At 44.1% G+C, this 22,137-nt stretch overlaps 1 protein-coding gene and 1 long non-coding RNA gene across 2 annotated transcripts in view; one reads left to right on the forward strand and one right to left on the reverse strand.

Moving 5' to 3' along the window:
• The window catches only part of LOC146783470 (serotransferrin-2-like), a 157,512-nt gene that overhangs the window by 55,808 nt on the left and 79,567 nt on the right, over positions 1 to 22,137 (reverse strand). Inside the window, exons 6-9 of the mRNA XM_085634023.1 lie at positions 13,626 to 13,690; positions 10,919 to 11,076; positions 5,626 to 5,812; positions 5,175 to 5,323 (exon numbers count right to left, since the gene is read on the reverse strand). Coding sequence (XP_085490149.1) covers positions 5,175 to 5,323; positions 5,626 to 5,812; positions 10,919 to 11,076; positions 13,626 to 13,690 — 559 coding nt within the window. The remainder of the gene's footprint in view (positions 1 to 5,174; positions 5,324 to 5,625; positions 5,813 to 10,918; positions 11,077 to 13,625; positions 13,691 to 22,137) is intronic.
• LOC146783471 (uncharacterized) overlaps positions 21,219 to 22,137 on the forward strand; it is a 55,078-nt gene continuing 54,159 nt past the window's right edge. The window contains exon 1 of the long non-coding RNA XR_014970566.1: positions 21,219 to 21,262. This is a non-coding gene — a long non-coding RNA (uncharacterized LOC146783471). The remainder of the gene's footprint in view (positions 21,263 to 22,137) is intronic.

Consider the following 22,137-nt stretch of genomic DNA (forward strand, 5'->3'; position numbering starts at 1 on the left):
CACTCATAACGTATACACTGTAGCATTTACGCCGAGAGAGTTTTCCTCAGAATCTCTGCATTTAAAATAATCGACAGACCGGTATGTCATGTGGCATGTATAATGGTAAAAGTACCTTTAAAACGTAAAGAATCAGAAAGACGCATATTTTGAGATTAAACAGCAGTTGCATCTACGGACAGGTACTGAAGAAGTGTACAGGGGTTTGCACTCACTGATCTAACATGTCCCTACATATTGGGAACCCAACTCTGGATCATATTCCCAAAATTCCAAAGCAAGACAAATAATGACCTTCCTGGCTACAAGAGTCTGAAAAACGGCTGATTTTGCAAAACAAGACTATCAGAATTACACCTTATATAATTTCCCACTACAAAAAAATCTATCTGCACGTAACCCACCACAAACAACATCACCTAAAATAAACTGAGACTGGCATAAAAAAGTAAATTAGCCCTTTCCTGAATTATGTGGAAACTGACTTTGGATAGATGTAGCAATTAAATACAGGACAAAGGGAGCTCTTTTGATCGGGTCAAGATTTTACAGTCTGTATTTTGCAGTCTGTGTTTTTGCAAAATGTTTTTTGAAGTCCTAAGAAGGCCTGTCCTGTCTTATGTGTGGAGTTCTCTGTCCCAACTGTGGACTGTCTGCAGTCGTAAAATTACTAATAGTAAAATTGAATTTGAAGTTTGTGAATACCCCAAAAATATTTCACAAAAGTGTACGTTTACCTTTGTGAATCAGCCCCTATTGTTTTTACATTGAACCCTGAAAACCTATTTCACCTATTCCTTAAGGTCACAACTATAGTATAGACTTTTGTTTTTGGACCTTTGCTGGGGTATGCTCAAGTTTCTTATTTGTTTTCTCTGAAATAGTTGATACTATGGATCCTCAAATTTTGCCACCACCAGGCAGCCTCACCCTGATCACATCTTGGGCAGCAATCATTCGCTCCTGGCAACATCTTATCCAGTACCACCAGGAAAGGATATGTCGGCTGCAGGAAACTGAACTTTTTTTAACTTAAAGCATGCATGGTGGAAGAGGTGTGGTGCTGCGGCCAGGGCGACTCACTCTGGAATCTGTGGATCACGGTTCGATCCCCGACGTGGGCGGCAGATTAGCCCAGCACCATGTGACTCTGGGCAATAGCTTGCTTAATCTTCCCGACGGCCCCCAGCGCCTAGAGACCCTTACGGGTGATTGTTCGCGCTTTACAAATGTGGATTATTATTATTATTTTATTAACTGTTTTGATAAATTCTAACTCTTTAGATCACTCTATACTGGACAGTTGTCTGTTTAGCTTTTCTGCCCATTTCTCTCTCATCCTATTATACTGCATGCACATTCGAATTGTAGTGAAATAAATATAGTCTTAGAAAAGGGCATTGCCTCTCGCTTACGCTGTGGGCTGCAGTAGGAGCATCCCTCCCACTAGTGTATGTGATATCTTTGCTCTCCAGCAGCAGTGCTGCCAACAGAGCTGTTTAAGATCTTCTTTGAAGCTTCGCTGCGTAGTTTGGGAGTCTCACTGGAGGTGGCCGTGGGTGGTTGTGTGTTCCTATGGTCCTTGATCAAGTCCTTTTCTCTCACTCTGTCTTCTTTTTGGGTCACTCAATAGTTACAAAAAGTATGTGTACAATTTTGCTCCTTGGGAGTGCCATTTTTGCATTCATAGAAAGCAAGTCTTGTGTCGGAACCAATGCTAGATATGCAATCACCTTCAACGAAAGGCGATGTTGGACTCCTTATGCACAAGTTCAATAAAGAAAGGACAGCGTTGACTGTGACCGGGCTTTACTGAATCATTAACAGACCTGGATCACTCACTTCAAAAAGGCCAAAACGTGGCTACACCAAGGCAAAAAGAATCTGGCGGAGCAAGCAGATATCCAATGAGAACTATCAGAACGAGTTACGAAATTGGAACATCAACCGGAATTTCTCCTGGAGGAAATCGGAGATGGCAAAAATAGAAAACGTCATAAAAATAGCTTCATCCAGGAATTCATCAGGGCTGCACTGAATGTAGACCTGGAAGCACATGCGCAGCAGCCGTTTTGCTGTTTTCTATAGGACGCCAATAATTTTGAATCAAATTTGGACCACACCCATCGGGCTTTCTTGGCATTCCAAATTGAAAGAAGATATGACTCTTGACGAGTGTTCATTTCTTCAACTTAGAGAGGACATTTGCAGCACTGCTCATACCCTTGATTGTATCCAGTTGAAGGGAGACAAGATGACCTTATTCCAAAATCTGTCCATGGCAATACTCAATAAACAAAGGTACATGAATGATATCAAACCCCACCTCCCTAACAATAAAATACTATGTTGGTGGGGATTTCCATTCCATCACCAATTCACTCTCAATTTATAAAAAATAAATGCAAATGCAAGCGATGAAGAGATAAGTCACAAATAAAAGTGTCTTCATAGAGGCAAGAACAGCTAAGGGCAATATTATCCTCTACAACCGGCTGGGCTGACACACACAGCCATTAACACGGGCTTATATGGATCAGCGGGAGGTGGAATTGAACACAGATATATGAGCGACATAGTATGTGTTAAAGCATCGAAATCGTCCATATGCTGATAATATAATGAAAATTCATTTGAAATTTGAATGCTCCGGTATTTCATCCCATTGTGACTGAAAGCGATGCTTGGGTTATCAGACACCTGGTCGGAAGAGAGCGGTATGAGGGGTCCTATATCTCACTCATGGTGGTATTGTCATAAGGTTTGGGAATTCTGGTCCTAACTGATCTAAGAAATGTCAGATATCACAGACGCCTCTCTTACTCTCGACCCGCTGTGGTTATGGCTGGGTTATCTGGGTGAAGATAGTGAGTATCCTCTGATGACTCCAATAGGTACATTTATGACCCACACGTTTTTGGCAGCTGGATAGTCTATTACCCATTACAGGAGGTGCCTGAGCCACCCCCAGTTAGTTTACAGTGGATCCAACTGTGGTCAATTCACGCTACGGAGAAGATGGCTGACATAGTTCATTACAAAATAGCAAACTTCTATGGAGTTTGGCTTTCCTTTCCAGAACATGTCAATGGCTGGGACCTCAGCTAGAATGTTTATGCCACATGTTGTCAATAGATCTGAGGTGTTACGTTCATATCTGACTTGACTTATAATTGATGCCATGCCTTATTATGGTACCCTGTTTTTTTAATTTACCTGGCTCTATTTGCTTGACCAACCTAATTCCTAGCTTATGGTTCAGTTCTTCTATACACTTGTTAATACAACCCCAAATCCTCTGATGACTGTTCTACGTACAGTGTGGATTGGGTCAACCCTTGCAATGTCGACCAACCTGAGCGAACCGATATCACGTATGAAAAACTGTACTGCCATTTTCTTTTTTTTTACAAATGTTTTTATTGATTGTTTGCAATATGTTATGTTATGTTATGTTAAAATGGGACTTTTATAGCGCAACGGCTACTCCAAAGGAGTGTCCCGGCGCTTTGTGCTCCAGACCTAAAGAAAGAACTGGAGAACATAACAGTAAAAAGACAGGAGCCTAAAAGAGGAAGCGGACTAACCAGAGAACAGCCAAGTTTTTAAGTCCTTCCTGAAGGCAAGCAAGTTCGAGGTAGTCCGCAAGGACACCGGTAGAGAGTTCCATAGCTGGGGGGCAAGGAATCTAAAGGACCAGCCGCCTAGACGAGCCCTTTTGATACGTGGTACCCGAGCCAGAGCCAATGTTTCCGACCTGAGGGATCGTGTAGGTCGGTAGAAGTCCAGCCTCTTCTGGAGATATTTTGCACCATTACCATGCAGGGCCTTATGGGCTAGGGTCATGGCCTTGAACAGTATCCTCTTCCGTACAGGAAGCCAATGGAGGGATAGAAGAAGGTTAGAGGCACTAGTGCGACGATGCAGGCCAAAGATCGCTCGAGCAGCAGCGTTCTGGGTCACCTGCAAACGCTGAAGGAGATATTCTGGCAGACCCAGATATAGAACATTTGCATAGTCCAATCTGGATCCTATAAGTGCCTGCACAGTTATCCTCCGATGTTCCTCAGATAGAAGGGGAAAAAACTTACGCAACATTCTGAGGATCCCGAAACATGTTCCCGTAAGAGTAGAAACCTGGGATTTGAGCGAAAGCTCATTGTCAATTTTTACTCCCAGGTTCTTAGCCCACTTAGATGACTGAGTTGGAGGGAACATGTCAGCAGGCCACCATCCATGCCAATCTGGTTCCGATGGGCATCCGAAGAATAGTATTTCGGATTTATCCGAGTTGCACTTGAGGCTGTTGAGTTGGAACCAATTAAAAACAGCCCCAAGGCACTCACGGATCCTTTCTCCATCGAACTCTTCGCTCTTACGGCAGGTGAACAGAAGCTGGGTGTCGTCAGCATAAGAGACGATCCGGGCCCCATAGGACTCTGCCAATGTCGCCAGAGGGGTCATAAGGATGTTAAATAGAGTGGGGCTCAATACAGAGCCCTGAGGCAGAGAAATCATGAATACATGATACAGATTCAGTGGTGAGCAGTGACATTCGGTATAGAACAAAAAATCTAGCAACGCCCCCTTCAAGTGAGAGCAAGAGGTTAGACTTTAGATTTAGAGATGAACATGGGTTGAGGGTCGCATAGAAATTATCTACAGTTATCGACGATGGGTTGTACTGCCATTTTGAAGCTCAAGTTACTTGTACTATATCAAGTATTACGTTTAGTCTCACGTGGCGCACATTATTGTTGCATTCTTTTTACTAGTATATACCACCTTCCCTGAACCAGGTCTTTGACTGCTAACTCAGAAGTAAAGACACACAACAGGATTGCTCAAAATTTACCAAATTCATCACAAATGCACACCAGCACTTGTGTGATTTATAAAAGTATACACACCAGGTATACTAAATTCACACAAGCCACTCATTTTAATTGGAGACGCAGCATACTTAACCTTGCACTTGTGATGAGCATTAGACTTGCATACTCACACACAAACGTGAAAAAGAAATAATTGTCTTGAGTGTTCACATAGGTATTTCACATGCCATGTCCTCTAAGCGCACATGCTTACATGTATGCACTGTCATGCACATTTGAGTTAACCTGCATGCATGGGAATGCAACCTTAGATATGGACCACGTGTCACTAGGGCTTACCTTGATCATTTCAATGCAGCCAGACTGGGATGATGCTAGGGTACAGACGAGAGGATCAGACTTGATATTCAAGGCCCACGCCTCGCACTTGCGTAGCTCGGCCTCACTGATACAGCACCAGTGCACCACGCTGTTGCTCAGAGAGCTCCCTGCAGCAGGGTACAAGAACAGATGACTCAGACTTCTCAGTTTCATAGAGTGAGACCTCCAACGAAATACCAGAATATATCCCCAAAGACCATGCCTCGTGAACCACTCAATCCACATACACATTGCTACTCCTAAAAAATGTCTTTGTTCGATCACGCTTCCCTTTTCTTACTCTTGCTCATCCACCCTCATATCATGTTTAAGTCTTCCTTTCACTTCTCTTCCATTTCTTGCTCTTTCTTAGTCTTTTAGTGATCCCTGTGCACGCTCATCTCTTTCTCACCGGTCCTCATCATCTTACCCTCATGTCCCAGACCCTTCAGTAGAGCCACATAGTCCAGCCCCAAGGTTTCTGTGATGTCCTCCTCTTCCGCTATGACCTCTAGGTGCTGGGTGGTGTCTCGGAGCAACAGGTCCTTCCCTCCGAATGGCGATGATGAAAAGAGGCTGAAGCGAGTCTGCGCCTTCCCCTTCCGGCCAAAGAGATGCTGGAAGAGGCAACGTCTGGTCAGTCATGGAATTATCAGTGTGTGCCAGTGCCATGTGTATGCATGTGTAGTACAATTTTATTGTTTTAGGTAATAGAAGCCATACTGAAAATGCATCATGGTTGCACTTAGAGATGCCAGCTCATAACCATACTTTTATTTGATTTATTTGTGGATATTTATTTAGAACAGATTTAACACCAGAGGACAATGCAGCATCTTTCCTAGATTCCAAAATATCATGCCAAGGTGTGTGGTTACCGATGCATGGACATACCGTTACATATGCACCGAGGGACATAGTGCATAATCATAGTCGAAGCCTGCAATTACAGTGGCACTCTGGGACATCACTAGTTCAGGCTAAGCATCAATACAACTATATACAATGCGGATCAAGTGATGGAAGAGAGAAGCAGAGGTTTTCTTTAGGGAGGACCATTCAAGGGTTAGGCGTATGGAGAAGAGGAGGGTCTTAAGTGCGGGTAGACATTGTGACTACATTTGGTTAAGATTCGCTTCAATGTTTATACCACATGTCATACCTTAGTTAAAACATAACCACAACAAATATATAAAAAATGCACAAACCATATCAACATTTGTGCCCTGAATGTTGATCCTGATCACAAATGAAATAAATGTCTGCCTGGGCGCTGGGACGTCATAAAAAGTCTATTGGTGATCAAGGTAGTAATGATGATCCTACCTGGGGGATGCAGCTTCAGGAGAGACACTCCGTATAACAAATCGACCATACAGGACAGGCGTGCTGGAATTGCCTTCAGGGATGTTTGTCCCTAAGGTGGCTACACTATGCTGCAATCTTGCAAAGCAAGACGAAAAACAATGTGATTCCAGTAATGCCTGCTTTGGCAAAGGTTTGTAAACAGTAGATTATGTCAGAAGTTTATAATCGGGGAATCCGCACAGAAAGACGGTGACACTCTGGCCAGTATTGTGGTGCCCTTCGCTTTATGCTTGATCAGGCGTCCTTATCTACAAGTGTTCTTGCATTCTTCAGGACCTCTGTTCAGGTGTTTTGTATATCTTCAGCATCTTCCACTCTTCAGTGTCTCTGGCCCTGTGCATCTATGTATCATCAGGTGCATTGTTTAATATCTTCAGCCAGGAGCATTAGTATACCTTCGGGTGACCTTGCATCCCTCTCCAAGTGTATCTGAATATCTTCAGGTTTCTTTGCACATGCTATCGTCTCTGCACCTCTGCACCTGCATGTTTTCAGGTGTCCATGCATCCTTTTTTGTCTCTGCCCAGATGTATCAGTAAAGCTTTCGGTGTCCTTGCATCCTTCAATATGTTTGTCCTTGTGTATATGTGTATCTTTTGGCGTCCCTGCACAGTGCACACTACAGTATCTCTGCACCTGTGCATTTGTACATCAGCAGGTGCATTCTTCAGTATCTTTATTCGGGTGTACTGGTGTACCTTCGTTGTCCTTTCATCCTTTAGTATCTCTGTTCAGGGGCATCTGTATATCTTCAGGTTTAGCTGCACCCTTCATTCTCTTTGTCCCTGTACACCTGTATGTTTACAGGTGTCTTTACAATCTTCTTTATCACTACTCTTTTGTATTAGTAAATCTCTGCCCTAGTACATCTGTATATCATTAGCTTTTTTTTGCATTCTTCAATATATTCAGTATCTCTGCCCAAGCATCAATAAAGCTTGGGGTGTCCTTGTATGCTTCAGTATTTTTCCCCATGTGTAGCTGCATATTTTCAGATGTCCCTGTACACATCAGTATCTCTGCTACTGCACATCTGTATACCAGCAGGTGTCCTTGCATTCTTCAGTATATTTATTTAGATGCATTGGTATATCTTCTGGTGTCCTTGTATCCTTCAGTATCTCTGTCCAGGTGTATCTGTATATCTTCAGGCATCCCTGCACAAGTCAGCATCTCTGCCCCTGCGCTTCTGTATACCATCAGATGTCCTTGCATTCCTCAGTATATTATTCAGGTGTATTGGTATATTTTTGGGTATCCTTGCATCCGTCAGTATCTCTGTCTAGGTATCAGTAAAGCTTGGGGTGTCGTTTTATCATTCAGTATCTCTGTCCAGGTGTATCTGTATACCTTCAGGCATCCCTGCACAAGTCAGCATCTCTGCCTCTGCGCTTCTGTATACAATCAGGTGTCCCTGCATTCTTCCATACCTTATTCAGGTGTACCGATATCTTCAGCTGTCAGTGCCCCTTTTCAGTAACTCCATGCAGCTGTACCTGTATATGTCATATTTTCTTGCCATGCAGTAAAAAGGTAGTGGAGCAATATGATTGGATGGATTTATAGGACATATGTGAAACTACAAATCCCTTATGTAGCGTAGTGGTTAAACCTACTAGACTCCCCAGTTACTCCGTGTTCTTGGTTGTCTGTTTTGACTGCAGTCCTTGATACTGTGCTTTGCATTCTTGTATGTAAGCATGCAGTCCATATTGTACAAGGGTGCAAAGTATAAACTTCCTTAGGGAGTTAGTGTTTATAAATCCTATCCCAGATCCTCATATATGCAGTGACCTACAGACTCTAAGGCCGGACTTCATTCTAAGTAGGCCAAGACTTCATTTTCTGTATTTTTGCAGATTCATCAACATGTCTGCTTTTGACGCAGATGTTGTCTTTCCAAGAACCTGTGAAAGTGTCAAGTCACTCAGACATAGACATCAACAAGACACTTGATGCAGCATCAGTCTGGAACCATTACCTTGTTATCTCAATCTCAAGCTCAAGGTCAAAGAAGAACAATAGCCAGATCAGTGTAGTCTGAATTGTCATATTTCTACTGTATTTGTTTAAAAGAATGTGTCTTGGACAAGCATCTTGATGCTCATTGGTTATCCCAGACATTCCTCAGGTGATGTTTGGGATTCTATTTTCGATAGGACATAATATAAAAGGACTGCCACTAGACCACTTTTCAGGAGATGTCCTTTGCACCAGATTCTCCTTAAGAAAATCTAGATGCAAGTTAAACAACACCATGCTCTCCTAGCATAGCGCATAGCAGTAGGTTTTAGGGTGTTAGGTTTTTTTATGACATTTTAACCATTGTAAAAATGCTCATTTTATTGTCATTGTTCGCAACATATATTTATAATGTTTTAATTGCATTCTATGTGGTTGCTTTACATTTGTTAAGCAACAGAGTGCACCTGTTGAAATAAACACGCATTTTGGTTACGTGTCTTTTTCTTAGTTCAGTGTGTGTGTGTGTGTGGTATTGACGAGAACAAAAGAGGTTTGTTTCTATTCACCATGGTGTCCCTGTATCCCTGTTTAGGGACGGTTAGTAAACCAAAAGCATTGACGCCATTTCAACTATGTATTAGGTGGGGTTCTGGGGGGCTACAAAAAACTGTGTTTCACATTGAAGTGTTGGTGCATTGAAGTAAGATCACTTGTGTTACCCACAGATGTGAAAACAAACCTTGTAGAGCTGAATCAGAGACAGTGTATGCAACAGCAGCACTGCCTAAAATCTTACATCCTTTACCGTGCGCCATGGATTATTGTTTACCTCTTGAAATATTAATTCTGTAGTGGTAGGGTTCTATGTAATGTTTCATTTTTTCAACTTTTTTTTATTGAGGCATTTAACCAATACAATAAAGCATGACAGGATCACTGCAACATGATATGCATGTCAGGAGCACCACAAGACAACATGTGTATAACAATCAAAGAGCAAGTCCTTTATTAGGCTCAAAATGGGAGTTGGGTGATGGGGGAGATACAGATGGAAAAGCGGAAAATCTGGGCACAAACTGGCGCACCCTTATGTCGCACTGCTATATGGGAAACTTCCCTCATATTAAACACTCGTTATAAAGTTATCCATTTTCTCCATTTTAGGACCATCTTAAACTTTGAAATTATACAATTCGTTATTCCATCACTCTTCAGAACTTCATAAATCACTGCAGAGACAGCGAAATTCCATCCTGTTTCTTTATTTCATTTTTTCATATGTCCACTGAGTGGAGATACAGATGGACCTCTACTATAAGAGGATGACAGCGAGCCAGATGTGCTGGCTGAGCAAGGAGATGGAAGAGTATGCTGTTCCATCATGTCACAGGAAAGCACAGGTACCTCCACAACGATAAACTCGGGGTAGGGATGAGGTAACAAGGCAGGGCGCGTTTCTTGGGATCTTCATGTCGGGAGAGGAATTATGGCAAGGGGGGCACCTAAGGGCATGTCACAGTGGGAGGGCATGATGTGGTACGAAACAGAATAGAGAACACCAGGAACTATGCACACAGTTTTGTAATGTTTCATAACGTGTAATTGCATTTGTATCTGAGAGACAATATCCCATCTTAAGCTGTAAACTGACATATACCTTTTATTCCAGAAATATTTAAATAGACTTAGTACTACAGAATATTAACATAAAAGTGGAGAGAAGAGGTGCTAAAAAAGAGGGCTCTTCCTCAAAATCAAAATTGAGAGCCCCACTCTAATGTATGGGCTAGTCCTCCTTTTTGGAAAAGCAGATGCTTTGTGTAGTACAACCCTCAGCCACCAGGGTTACCCCTTGGTTTCATGCTTCATCACTGGGTTTCTCCCTTTCGGCTGCAGAACGGGGCGTGCTGCTCCCTGTGAGTTACAGGAGAACACTGAATAGTATCAGACCACTAATAATGGAACGTAAGAGCTGGAGGCGTTCTTAATGCGGTAACATTACGTGGCTGGTAGGAAATCATGTTTTATTAAATTCTCCAGTTGGTATGATTAAAATTTGGGAAAGATAAGACGGACGTTTGCTGGGGTTTAATGATCCTACCTTCCTTCTTGCACTTGGTCCTCGCGCCCTCTGCATGCTCGATAGAAACCATACACCTACTTGGTGTCTGTTCAATTATATAAAGAAACACCAATTAGTGCTGCGTAGGTCCCACAGCGACGAGACGAGCCTGTAGTCACATTTCCATCAAGGTCTCACCTGGTTCAATCACCTGTATTAGTGTAATCCTTGCCAGGTATAAGCCAGGCTCCTAATATAGGTGATTGAACAAGGCGAATCCTTGACATTTTTGGTATTGATTTCTGGTACATTTGTAGAGTCATTTTACCTGGACTGTAGATAGGAACTTCCTGGAGGTCCTCTGAAAGTTCCGCCTGGTGACAAGGGCATTGCCAGGGCCACGACCCAAGTGACAGCTCCTGTACGCACTCAGACTGGCCGTGGTCCCATCGGGGCACAGGAGCTCATACTGTTCTAGTTCCGCATCTAAGGTCCAGAGACACAAGACAACAAACAATCAAAGGTATCATCAGGATTTCCAGCCAGCGTGCAGATATGAGAGGCCATATGGTGGGATTACATCGAACAAATGACTAGGTACAGACAGAGGAAATTTCTACTAACCACTCATCCACATATCACTCAATAACAAAAAACGGTGAAAACTAACAAAAGAGTGTAAGAATTTGATATCAGGGATGCTTTCTGGTGGTAGCAGACATCTACATGGCAAGTGATGTTGACTACGTAAACAATGTATTTTAGGACAATGCACAAAATTTGGTTTGGTGCTCCAGATTAGGAGGAACATTTGATATAACTCTTCATTACATTTTATAGCACTGGGTCTATAAATGTTCAGGGGAGGTAGAGAGATGATTCTGCATATGTAGAAAGCGATACCAGGAGGGTGCGAGCAATAGGGGTTCCGATTCTCAAGAGGCTCACTCTCAATTAATGCATTCTGGATGAGACAGTGAACCTGGGACATAGGAGGCCCACCTAGGTTCTTAGGAAGGGTAACTGAGGTCTTAGGCATCATGCGACAAACACTTTTCAGATTTATATCTTGGCTGGGATAAGGTGTCGGATTACAATGAGGATTACAATTAGTTTAAATTATTAAAAAAGAGACTCAAGACGCTTTTGGCTGCTAATTAATTCAGGTATGAGCCACTGCATCAATCGTTACAGCTACGATATCACATTTGAAGTCTGTGATTTTTTTTATAATAAACCTGTATACTGCTCGCCAGACAGATAACATTACTGGTGCACCATGGCTCAACAACCAGATATCAAGAGCTGAGAACGAAGTATTCACGTGAACAAATTCTAGTTGTCCATCATTGGTTCCTTGCCCAAATGGTATCTGATCACAGTGCCTAGAGCTGACCCCACTTTATGGAAGGGTATCTTAGGTATATTGTTTACAAAAATATATAATTCTGAGGTTCATTCCGGATTCTTGGAACCACTTTATTAACAAGGCCTGCGATTGGCTACAAGAGATTAGAAATGAATCACGCTTTTGGGATTTGATGGCAAATTATTTTCCAAATTTTTATCGGCCAGATATCAGAATGGGCACAAAAAAGGGACTGTTGTGATTTATAAAGACTGGATTTCGTCCAGGTTGATCCACTGTTGATAATATTATGGTATTCAATGTACTGATTAATTGTGACCATTATTCTAATGGGGCTAAACTTTTTGTCTCAATTACTGACCAGCTTTTGACAAAGTAAACAGGAACCACCTGGGTCTAAACTCCAATCTTAGGGTATCAATAATACGTTATTGCACTTCCTGACTGAATTCTATACAAATAATTCTAAACTTAAGATCATCTATTCCTCAGTCTCTATTGTGACTTGAATAGGGCCAGTCTTCACCATTCCCGTTATATAAACGTCAGTTGATAAATAATTTTTGTTCCTGTTCTGATGCTAATCAAAACACTTTAAAATCACTGTTAAACTGGGAAGCGCTTTCGTCGAATAATGCTTCTATTTTACCTATGAGAAATAATATCAATTACCATCTTTAGAGGTTTTGAGTAATTTATCATTATCGGCTCATAAATCACTGCTAAAGACACGCGTACTCGCCGATGCCCCATACTAGGAACACCAAAGTGCTCCTGTTCTGGTATTTACCTCAATATATTCATTGTCCTTCTACCTACCTATTCAGCCGGGACGGAAGTTCAACTGGCTGAGAGAATTTCGCTTTTCAGACCATCTGTCCATTAGCCCTGAAGAAGTCGTGGGTTTACACCCTGACGAAACACAGGTTGGCTGGGCATCTGATCACCGAATAAAACCACAAAGAAAGAAAATGCCATTTGACTGCTGTAATTGTGTTCTTTATAACTGACAGCAATTCATACTGTTGATACTATCATGTGTGCACAGGTCATCTGTAATACTTAAGATCTTAAACCACACTTGAGGGCGTAAGATGCAATATAGTGTTCATGAAAAGAAGGATGTGATGCAAACATAGCATAATGCGTAAATCGCAGAGCTTTTTAGATGCTTTGTAGAAGTCACTTTTCTAAAGAACACCTCATGTTGAGCCAGATATTTGCCTGCAATGCGGTGTTATCACAAGAAAACTTGCACGGAGAATATGAAGGATGGATCTTTGGATGAGATTTTGAGATCACGATAGAAGGATAAATTTGGCTGTTTACTGTACTACAATTAGAAATTGATTAAGTAGGAATGTAAGAAGCAAAAACCATTGTGATGTGGTAAGTGGTGAACGTAGGTCACAAAATACAGTTTTGTGAACGAACCTCTGGGATATTAAGGAATCAATTACCGTGGCACAAGAAGACAAAGGCCTGCTTGCCTCCTCCTTCTGTCTAATTGAAGGTCAGAGGTCCTCAAGTGTCTGCAGGTAACAGGACCTGGGGTAGCCCTATTCGTACCAGTTATGGTCTCATCTATTGCCTCACCGCCTCAATTCCAACGCAACACTCAAAGCCATCAGACACAACGGTGCAGATCCATGCATATATACTGTACCTGTGGCTTTGGCTATTGATATGTGATCAAGAAAAGCCACATCCCCTACGCCACTCTTGAGACAACTGCAAGGAAAGAGAGTGCTCATTAGTCCAGTGTGAATGCACCAACACTCCTCATTTACAAGTGCTGCTTCTCCTGCTACGCCATCGCCACAGGAACACAACTGTGCAAGGACTAAATATGACTGAGCGTCTCTTAGCATGATTCAATCCCATACTACTATCATTAATATAGGACCTTGTCAGATATTTAGAACTAGTGTTACAAATGATGGAAGCCAACCAGATGATATGTAGTGTCTATCTCCCCCACTCCCAACTAATATCGCTGAACTGTATATCACTCCAGAGGTATCAGTATCTCTGCACATCTGTAGAGAAAAGCACACTAAAGAAGCTACATGGTGACACATTTACTGCAACAGATAACACTTTAAGGAACTAAATTAATGGAACAAGCAATCAATATCACAGAAATATAGATGTAAATCATTGGTGAAGATGCAGCATCATGTATCAAGTACATTTACGTGTGCTATTCCTCAACTGACTCCAAATGAGTTCACTTCATGTTCCTAAGAGCTAAGGCCTCTACAGGTACGCATGTCTGATGCACAAACAGGGCACTGGATGAAGACTGTATGGCTTTACAAGACTTCAGTTTTCAGAGCTCTCACAAGCGTACATTGGCAACCTTAATTCATACAAGTGTATCAAGGGGTACAGTTGACCATTTGCAATGTCCAAGAAAACCCACTCAACCCTGGGCAATTCTTAGCCTTTGCCTACCTCAAGAACACATCACCGGAGATGTGAGCATGTGGTTGGGTTGCTGATACTGACCTATATCCAGAAATTGGGGTTCTAATCTTGGTTTCAGGACTGGAACAAAAATCATGGGGAAGAGGAGGGGAGCTTCACCGATAGCCTGGGACCTGGGCGCTTCAGTTATAAGTCCTCAAGTGCCCAGGACCGAGTGTCGATCACTGATGCCTTATCACAGAGTGGGGTGGGGTCAGCAACTCTCCTCAACCCTATCCCACTCTGGGACAAGTAAGGGATTGCTGCCTCCTCTCACAGCCAAAAAACAGAGGGCAGCAGTCCCAATCGTCAGGAACCTCCAAGGCTTCTCTCCCACCACCCAAGATCACCACTGCAGCCGATAAATTGAAAGTTTTTTATGTATGGTGGGTGCAAGTGCATGTGTGTATATATGAATGTGTGTGTGTGTGTGTGTGTGTGTGCATGTGCGTGCGTGTGCGTGTGTGCTGATCCCTGGGTGTCAGTGCTTAAGGTGCCAGGGCCCTTGTCAGGACGTCCCTACAGCTTGCACCACCCATAGCTCCCGCTAGCACAGCCATTGCCAGCACAACTACTAACCATCACACTCCTGTAAGCGTGACAATTCAAACTATTCTAGGCTCTCAAAGCTATAAGAATGGCTAGGGCGGCAGGTATTAGTAATTTTGAATTCATGTTAAATTAATAAACAAGTGTTGTTGAGCTTATCTCTAAAGTAGACAAAAAGTGCCACCACCTACTAGATTGTCATGATTGCTGGTGTTGGTAATTAAGTGCTGGTGTCGAGCTTCGGAAACCACTGGCTCAAATTAAGCACTGTTGTGCATCCAAGGACTGGAACTCTGAACACTATAAACACAACTTTGAAAGTAACTCAGCCTTCTCTGTATTATAAGCCATCTAAAAACCAAGGTCCTGATGTAAAAAAGGGATTTTCCCATTCTGTGTCCATTGGAAAATGCATTAGTACATATGGGCCTAAATTATATTTAAACAAGCAATTGAATAAGGAATTGACAGCTTAAGGGGCACCAGTTTCAACCCGCGAGACACCCTCCAGTACTCTAAGCCCGATCAATATCGTAGCAGCAGCTTCTCCATTAGGGCGGAGGATCATCGTCACCCCTGCTGCAAGACCAGCAAACATGAAAAATAAAATGATTTTATTACCATTTTATTTTTTATCCTGCCAGCCCGAGCTGAGTCTAGGGCTGGGGCATCGCCATTGCTGGTGACTGGCAGCAGCAGGGAGGAGTGGCAGGCACTGCAAGTGCACATGTTGGTTTGGCCATCTGTCTTTTGACGGACAGCCCGACACACACACACTTTATATCTCTCCAACCCTAGCTGTGTTGCACAGTTGGGTGGAGAGCAGGGACAGGCCCCCAGTTCCTGAGTGTAGGAAAGTAGGATCCGCTTCTATGGGTACCCCCACATTTTGCCTGGTGCTAAGCTATATTTGACTTGTCTGACTGGGATCCTGCTAATCAGGACCCCAGTCTTTCTGCTTTCTCCCTAAATTGATATGTTCAGTACTTAGGTACAAACCAGATTGGATACTGGGGTACCCTTATAAGTTCCTAGTATATGGTACCCATGTCCCCAGGGCATAGGTGCCTCAGAGGTCCCCCATGGGCTGAAGAATGCATTATGCCACCCATGGGAGACCATTCAAAATGGAACTACAGGCCTGCCATTGCAGCCCGTGTAAGCTGGTGCTAGCCCCACTTACTAAAGATATAGGATTCCTCTATCTAGGGTCACTGCACTTAAAACCTATAAGTCACCTCTATACCAGGCCTTTACAATCCTGAAGGCAGGGTGCATAGTTCTAAGTGAGAGGGTGCCCCTGCATGCGAAGGACACCCCTGCAGCCTACGGAGTCCATTCTCCTGGGTTGTCAGTGAAGCAGCCATATACTATGTAGAGGGGCACCACGTAATTACGCGATGACCATCTCGAAAACGGCTGCAACGAATCCTAGCATGTTTGATATCAAACATGTTGGAATAATACCCCCACACCGTAAACGGTGTGGGAGGTATGATTCCAAGCACTGGAAGAGCCCTCCGTTAGGCTCTCAGTTTTTCCCATACCAGCCTTCTTGCCCTGGACAGCACAAAATGGTTGCTGCCGACCAGAGACCTGATTCTGCCCTCCTGCTGGTGAGCCAAGCTGAGGAAGGGGAAGGCAGAACAATAGGTATCCCGTCACAGGGAGGTGTGACCACCTCCCAGACAGGATTTAGTGTATTGGTTTAGGGTGGGTGCGCTTGCCAGCGCCACTCAGTCTGCATGAGGGGCACATTTGGTGCCCCCAAGCATAGTCCAGTTTAAGCAGTTGGCTCCTGCTCCGGTGTGAAACTTGTCAAAGGACATGGGAGTAACCTCCCCCCTGTCCAGACCCTCACCTGGGATGGTTCCCTGAATCTTCTAAACCCTTTCCCTAGGGTACTTAAGGGCTTACCTGGGTGTAGGTCCCTAGATTCGTCGTGGGATAAGATTCAGATCAGACACCACTTCTTCTTCTACTGTGTGGGCACTCTGGACTTCGCTGGACTTCGTTTGCGCCTGACTTCATCTCCCTATCAGTCTGCTGCATCGTCTGTGCATGTGCATCATACAGGAACCTTCCAAGCCTGTAAAGCATCAAAGACACTTGAAGGAATCTTCCTTGGAGTGAAGGAGTCACTCCCCTGCATTCGCAGGCCCCGCATCTAAGACGACCGGTCTGCTGAACCCCAGCTCCTCCGGACTCCGTAAGGTTCTGCAACACAGGTGGTGGTTTTCCACAGTTCCCGAGTCCTGCCCTGCCTTCTCACCAAGTTTGAGGCCAGTGTCCCTTGTGGGGGTTGCAATAACCGAACTCCTGTGCATTGGGTCAACTTGCAGTTGCAAATGCTTGTTGGCTTCCTTCCAAGAAGATCTTTGGGCTCCAAGTAGCCCCAACCTCAAGCATCTCCAGTGACCAAAGTCTTCCTCCAAACCGCGTTGTGTGCACCGTGGCCTGCTGGGGGTCGTCTCGCGACTCTAGTGCCTCCAACAGGTGGGTCCATTTGAGGGTCAGACTTGTTTCCTTTGTCTACCCCTGATTGCTTGGGGCCTGCCCTGACTCCCCTGCTTATGGTGAGTCCCCTGGACCTTGCTGGTCCCGACTTTACTCCTTCTTCAATCCTTGCGTTGGTTGCATTTGCCAAGGCTTGTTGGTGCTCCTGCCAGACACCGACCCCTCAGCACTCGACATCCTTCGTGGGACAGCTCATGCATGGCTCCTGGTTCTCCTCAGCGTCGCCTGGTCCTCAGAGCTGCAGAGTCAAGGTCATCGCCACCCATCCTGCAACACCCAACATTGGAGGGCATTCGTCTTCCAAGTCTCCTGGTCGCTCCTGAGTGACATAGACTCTGTCCCCTCTGCTTGCAGGTACCACTCATCTAGAATCCGCCTTCAAATTCCACCGGACACCTCCTCCTTCTTCAGCAGTGCCACTTTCCTGAAGTCCTCCATTGGGTTCGATGGCAGATTCCCACACCACTTCACACGTATGCACCCGGCTTCCCCGGTGTAGGTAACGTGGGTACTAGGGTATTCACAGATGGGGTGGCTCTCCAACCTTCTGTCTTCCATGGGGTTTCTTCAGGGTCCACTGGGAAGGGTCCTTAATCTTTAAAAATCCAACTGCAACTTACATGTAGAGTTGTACGGAGCACGCAGTTGTGTTCCCACACTGCACAGGCTCTCCGTGGGGTCCCTATCTACTCATCTTGGGTGGTTCCTTGGGTCACCAACACTTCTACGTCCACTTGACATTGTCTTGACCCGAGTCGTGGTTCTTATACCACTTTCTTTGTATATGGTATGGTCCCTCTCTGGGGTCCACTGTGTATTACGTGCTATTTACTGTGTTTCTTTGCTAAAGTATTGTGTGCATTGTGCGTATCTCCGGGTAGGAGATATTTCTGTGTTAGAGAGTATTATTTAATAAATACATATTTTATAAATACCTTGTGTGGTTCTTTTTCACTTAATCTAAACTATAAGATTGCATTCTGGTTAACAAGCTGCTTTACACTCCTTCCGGACTAAGCCTGAAGACTGCTCTCCACAGCTACCACTTAGAGAGCTTTCTAAGATTGTCTAAGACCTCTTAAATCACCATAAGGGTTGTCTGGACTGGTGCAAGGTGTCCACTTACATAAGTGTACATCATATACCAGGCTAGCTTCTCACACTGAGTGAGCGCAGAGCCAGCCTGTTCCAACCAATCCTGGAGCTTCTCTCATGTTGGTTAATGGTATTGACAGCATGAGAGCAGGGTCTGGATTGGTTAGGGAAGTTCACTAAACTGTGAGAGCCTGTGCTGGAGACACTGACTGCCGAGACCAGAGAGAAACACCGAGGCCGCGGGTGAGTACACTTTTTAACTTTTTAGGTTTTAATTAAATGTTTCTTTTGACTCACTGACAGGCCCCAGTGGGAAACTTGCAACTGTAGAGCTCTCAATCGTGGCCTTTTATAAACACTGTTTGGAGCGGACCATGATTGAGAGCTTTGACGTTGGGCGCAAGGGCATTGCAGGTTTTCGGCAGTGGCTGTCAGTGGATCAAATCATTCTCCCTTGCGCTGCCCCACTACTTTAAGTTGACCGCAGCCGTCTGTGCACAATCACCCAATATCCCTTCTGCAAGACCAGCCTTTCGTTATCACTCAGAACCGGCTTGTAAGAGTTCTAGTGGGAATCGAGCAGCAAGTTTAGTGTCACTACTGCTGCTAGCAAACAATCTACAGGAGAGGACTCATCATGAGATGCTTACTGCAGGGATCAAAGAAGAGGGACAGAGGGATACTCACTACCCTTGAACTGGACTCCACTTCCACAACCAGACTGAATTATAGATCCCTGGCACCCCTCACCTCCTGAATTCATAAAATTGCCACATTACCTGTAATCAGAGATCCTATTACCCGACTTCCTGATAACATGACCAAGTAGCTTACTAAGAAACGCAGTCGCGGACTGGGTCATACTGGATTACGCAACTAAGTCATTAGTCCCCAGGCCAGGGCATGAGTTGGGGGTACATGTGGGTGGACGGCGTCCACCCACTATTTTCACAGGGTGAACGCCTACCACTACGCCAAGAAGTTGGGCCCCACTAAAATAATGTGCTGAACTCCTTCCGCTGTAATTTCCAAACACCGGGACACTTTCAGCAGTGCCTGCACGTTGTCTGCTTTCCATCTGCAACAAGCAACAACGTGCAGGCGGGGACGGGGCTTTCTTATTTTGACTCCTGCTGGGCCCATAACAAAGGCCGAATTTGAGGGAGTCATCAGGCCTCCTTTTGTTCGAGTCCCCTGGCTGGCAGCAGTCAGGAGCCTCACACCTAGAGACAAATGCAGCAGAGGGGAAACAAAAAGTAGCACTTCACACATACTTAAGAGAGGCAGCCTTTCACTTTGTTCAGGCTCTATCTACTAGATATGCATGCGCTGAAAGAATGTGAGATGTGTTGGTCTCTCCCAGTATTTACACAAAATAAATGGGATTTATATAGCGCTTACTACCCCTGAGAAGGCGTTGAAATAATTAAAGTACCACTATTTTTTCTTGTATAGCGCTGCTTATCCCAAAGTAGAGTGGCAGAGCGCTTTACATCACACGTACATATTAAAGTCGTGGCTTGTGATGCCACTTCCTATGATGTAATGTCATGCGCTGTGATATCATGTGCAGTGATACCACACGTTGTGATGTCACGTGCCGTGATGTCCCTTGCGTACTGCCTAACTAGGTTAGTCCCCCCACTTCTTTTTTTAGGACTTGTACCCTGTCCCAGGCAAAGAGTTTGGAGCTGAATGCCCAAAAACAACAAACATGTTTAAGTACTAGACATTAGCACAGGACATGATAATGTTGCAAGGTACATTAAGGCACTAGACCCAGCCAGACCATGCCCAGAGTAGGGGGGGGGAGGGGTCAGGGAGGGGGACTAGTTGGGGATTTCTAACCAGAGTGATGAGGTAGAACACGAGTATACTTTGACTGGGCCTGGAGGAACAGTGAAATGCATTTGGGAACCTATGATATAGCTCAGAATATACACTCTGAAATAGATTGACTCCTGCTTGTATCCTGTCTGATATACAGCGGTTAAACTGATAAATGGGAGGCTCGTAGAGCCGCGGACATTGATTTATTGTAGGTGTATTCCTCGTGCCCTGCTTTTACTTCATATTCAATAAAAATGTTGTTTATAAAAAAAAAAAAAGTAGCTTACATAGAGTTTGCTGGCACCCTGCCCCGACAGGTAGGCAGAAGAATGTCCTCCGCTTCCCTGGCAGAAGACCGCTAACAGGCTTATTAATCTTCAACAGGCAGTAGGGGTGTCTGTCAAAGTCGCTGCCGTGGTGTCTTGGTTGAGGGCATATATGCTTTGCCAAGCAGATACCAGTTCGGAAAGTTTCGTTTTTTTAAAACAAATTTCCAATGTGGGATTTTGTCACTGAATTCAACAAAAACAAATGGGCTTGATGTGCTATGAGTTTTCTACACCTGTCAGGGTGTTTAGGTCGAGCCTAGCGGAAGCGCGCATGCGCTGCTCGCTCTGCGAGGCATGCTGTCATCGAGTATGCTGTATACGTTCTGTGAAAGCCCCGCCAACTCTTCTCCCATATTTGTAATTGGCTTGTGTCATTGTCCTTGGTAAACGCTGGCTTCCGATTCATTATGAGGCTTGTTAGCCCCACCTTGGTTCCGCCCTGTCTCCATTTCTTACCGCCCATAAGGACTGGACCTTTTACTTTGTTCGTTCCACGGCATGCTTTATCTAGTGGGTGAGCACTATTTAGTTTATTGACAATGGCGGCTGTATTTTTTTTTTTTTTATGTGTATGCTTAACTGGCATTTGAAATCTGTGCTTTTACACGGGAACATGTTTTTTTCAAATGCCATGCTTTTCTATTTCGTTTTCCACAAAAGGATAAAGAGAAAAAAAATATTTGAACAAAGAACAATTTGTTCTAAATCAAAGGATTTATTTTAAATGTATTTTATTTATTACAGCATATTTTTGTGTAGAAGAGCGATGTCGTTTAGCTGATGTACTTTGCAATGTTGAGATGGCAGTGGCCTCCCACTGCTTCCAACGTTGAGGTTTATTTTGCTGTTCTAAAGCACGTTACTAGTTGAACAAAGGGCCCTGATTGCACTGTACAGTATGAGAACCGCCAGACCATCGCTGTAAAGAGCTCCTGTTCTTCGCGGCCTCTTGCTTCCAGACTGTATTTCACAGAGATGACCCAGAGCGCGTGAATTATGTAAAATACTTCACAGGGAGAACATAATGACCATGAATTATGAGCTTTGAAACCTCAGCTGTAAATGGGAACCGTGCTCTTGTGAGTCACGTTGCAAGTTATGTTTTAGTTACGGTGATATTGTGTTATGTTTTATGTTAGTTCCTTGTGTGCGTTTTCGAGGCACCAACTATGCTACTAAAGCGCCTCAGTCCGAGGGGGGGCTTTAATCTGAGATGGCTTGCAGCGAGTTCCGCAGAGTTCGTCCACAGATATAGCGCCTAGAGGACAGCACATTTGCTATGCGTGCTATAACCGGTATCTGATCAGTTGAGCTTTATGCTCTCAAATCGATGCCTTTCGTAGTTGCTGAAAGTAAAAAAGCGGAACAAGGAATCGGCCTGAACACCGC

The sequence above is a fragment of the Triturus cristatus genome, chromosome 11 (assembly GCF_964204655.1).
Source record: "Triturus cristatus chromosome 11, aTriCri1.1, whole genome shotgun sequence".
Classification (NCBI taxonomy): domain Eukaryota; kingdom Metazoa; phylum Chordata; class Amphibia; order Caudata; family Salamandridae; genus Triturus; species Triturus cristatus.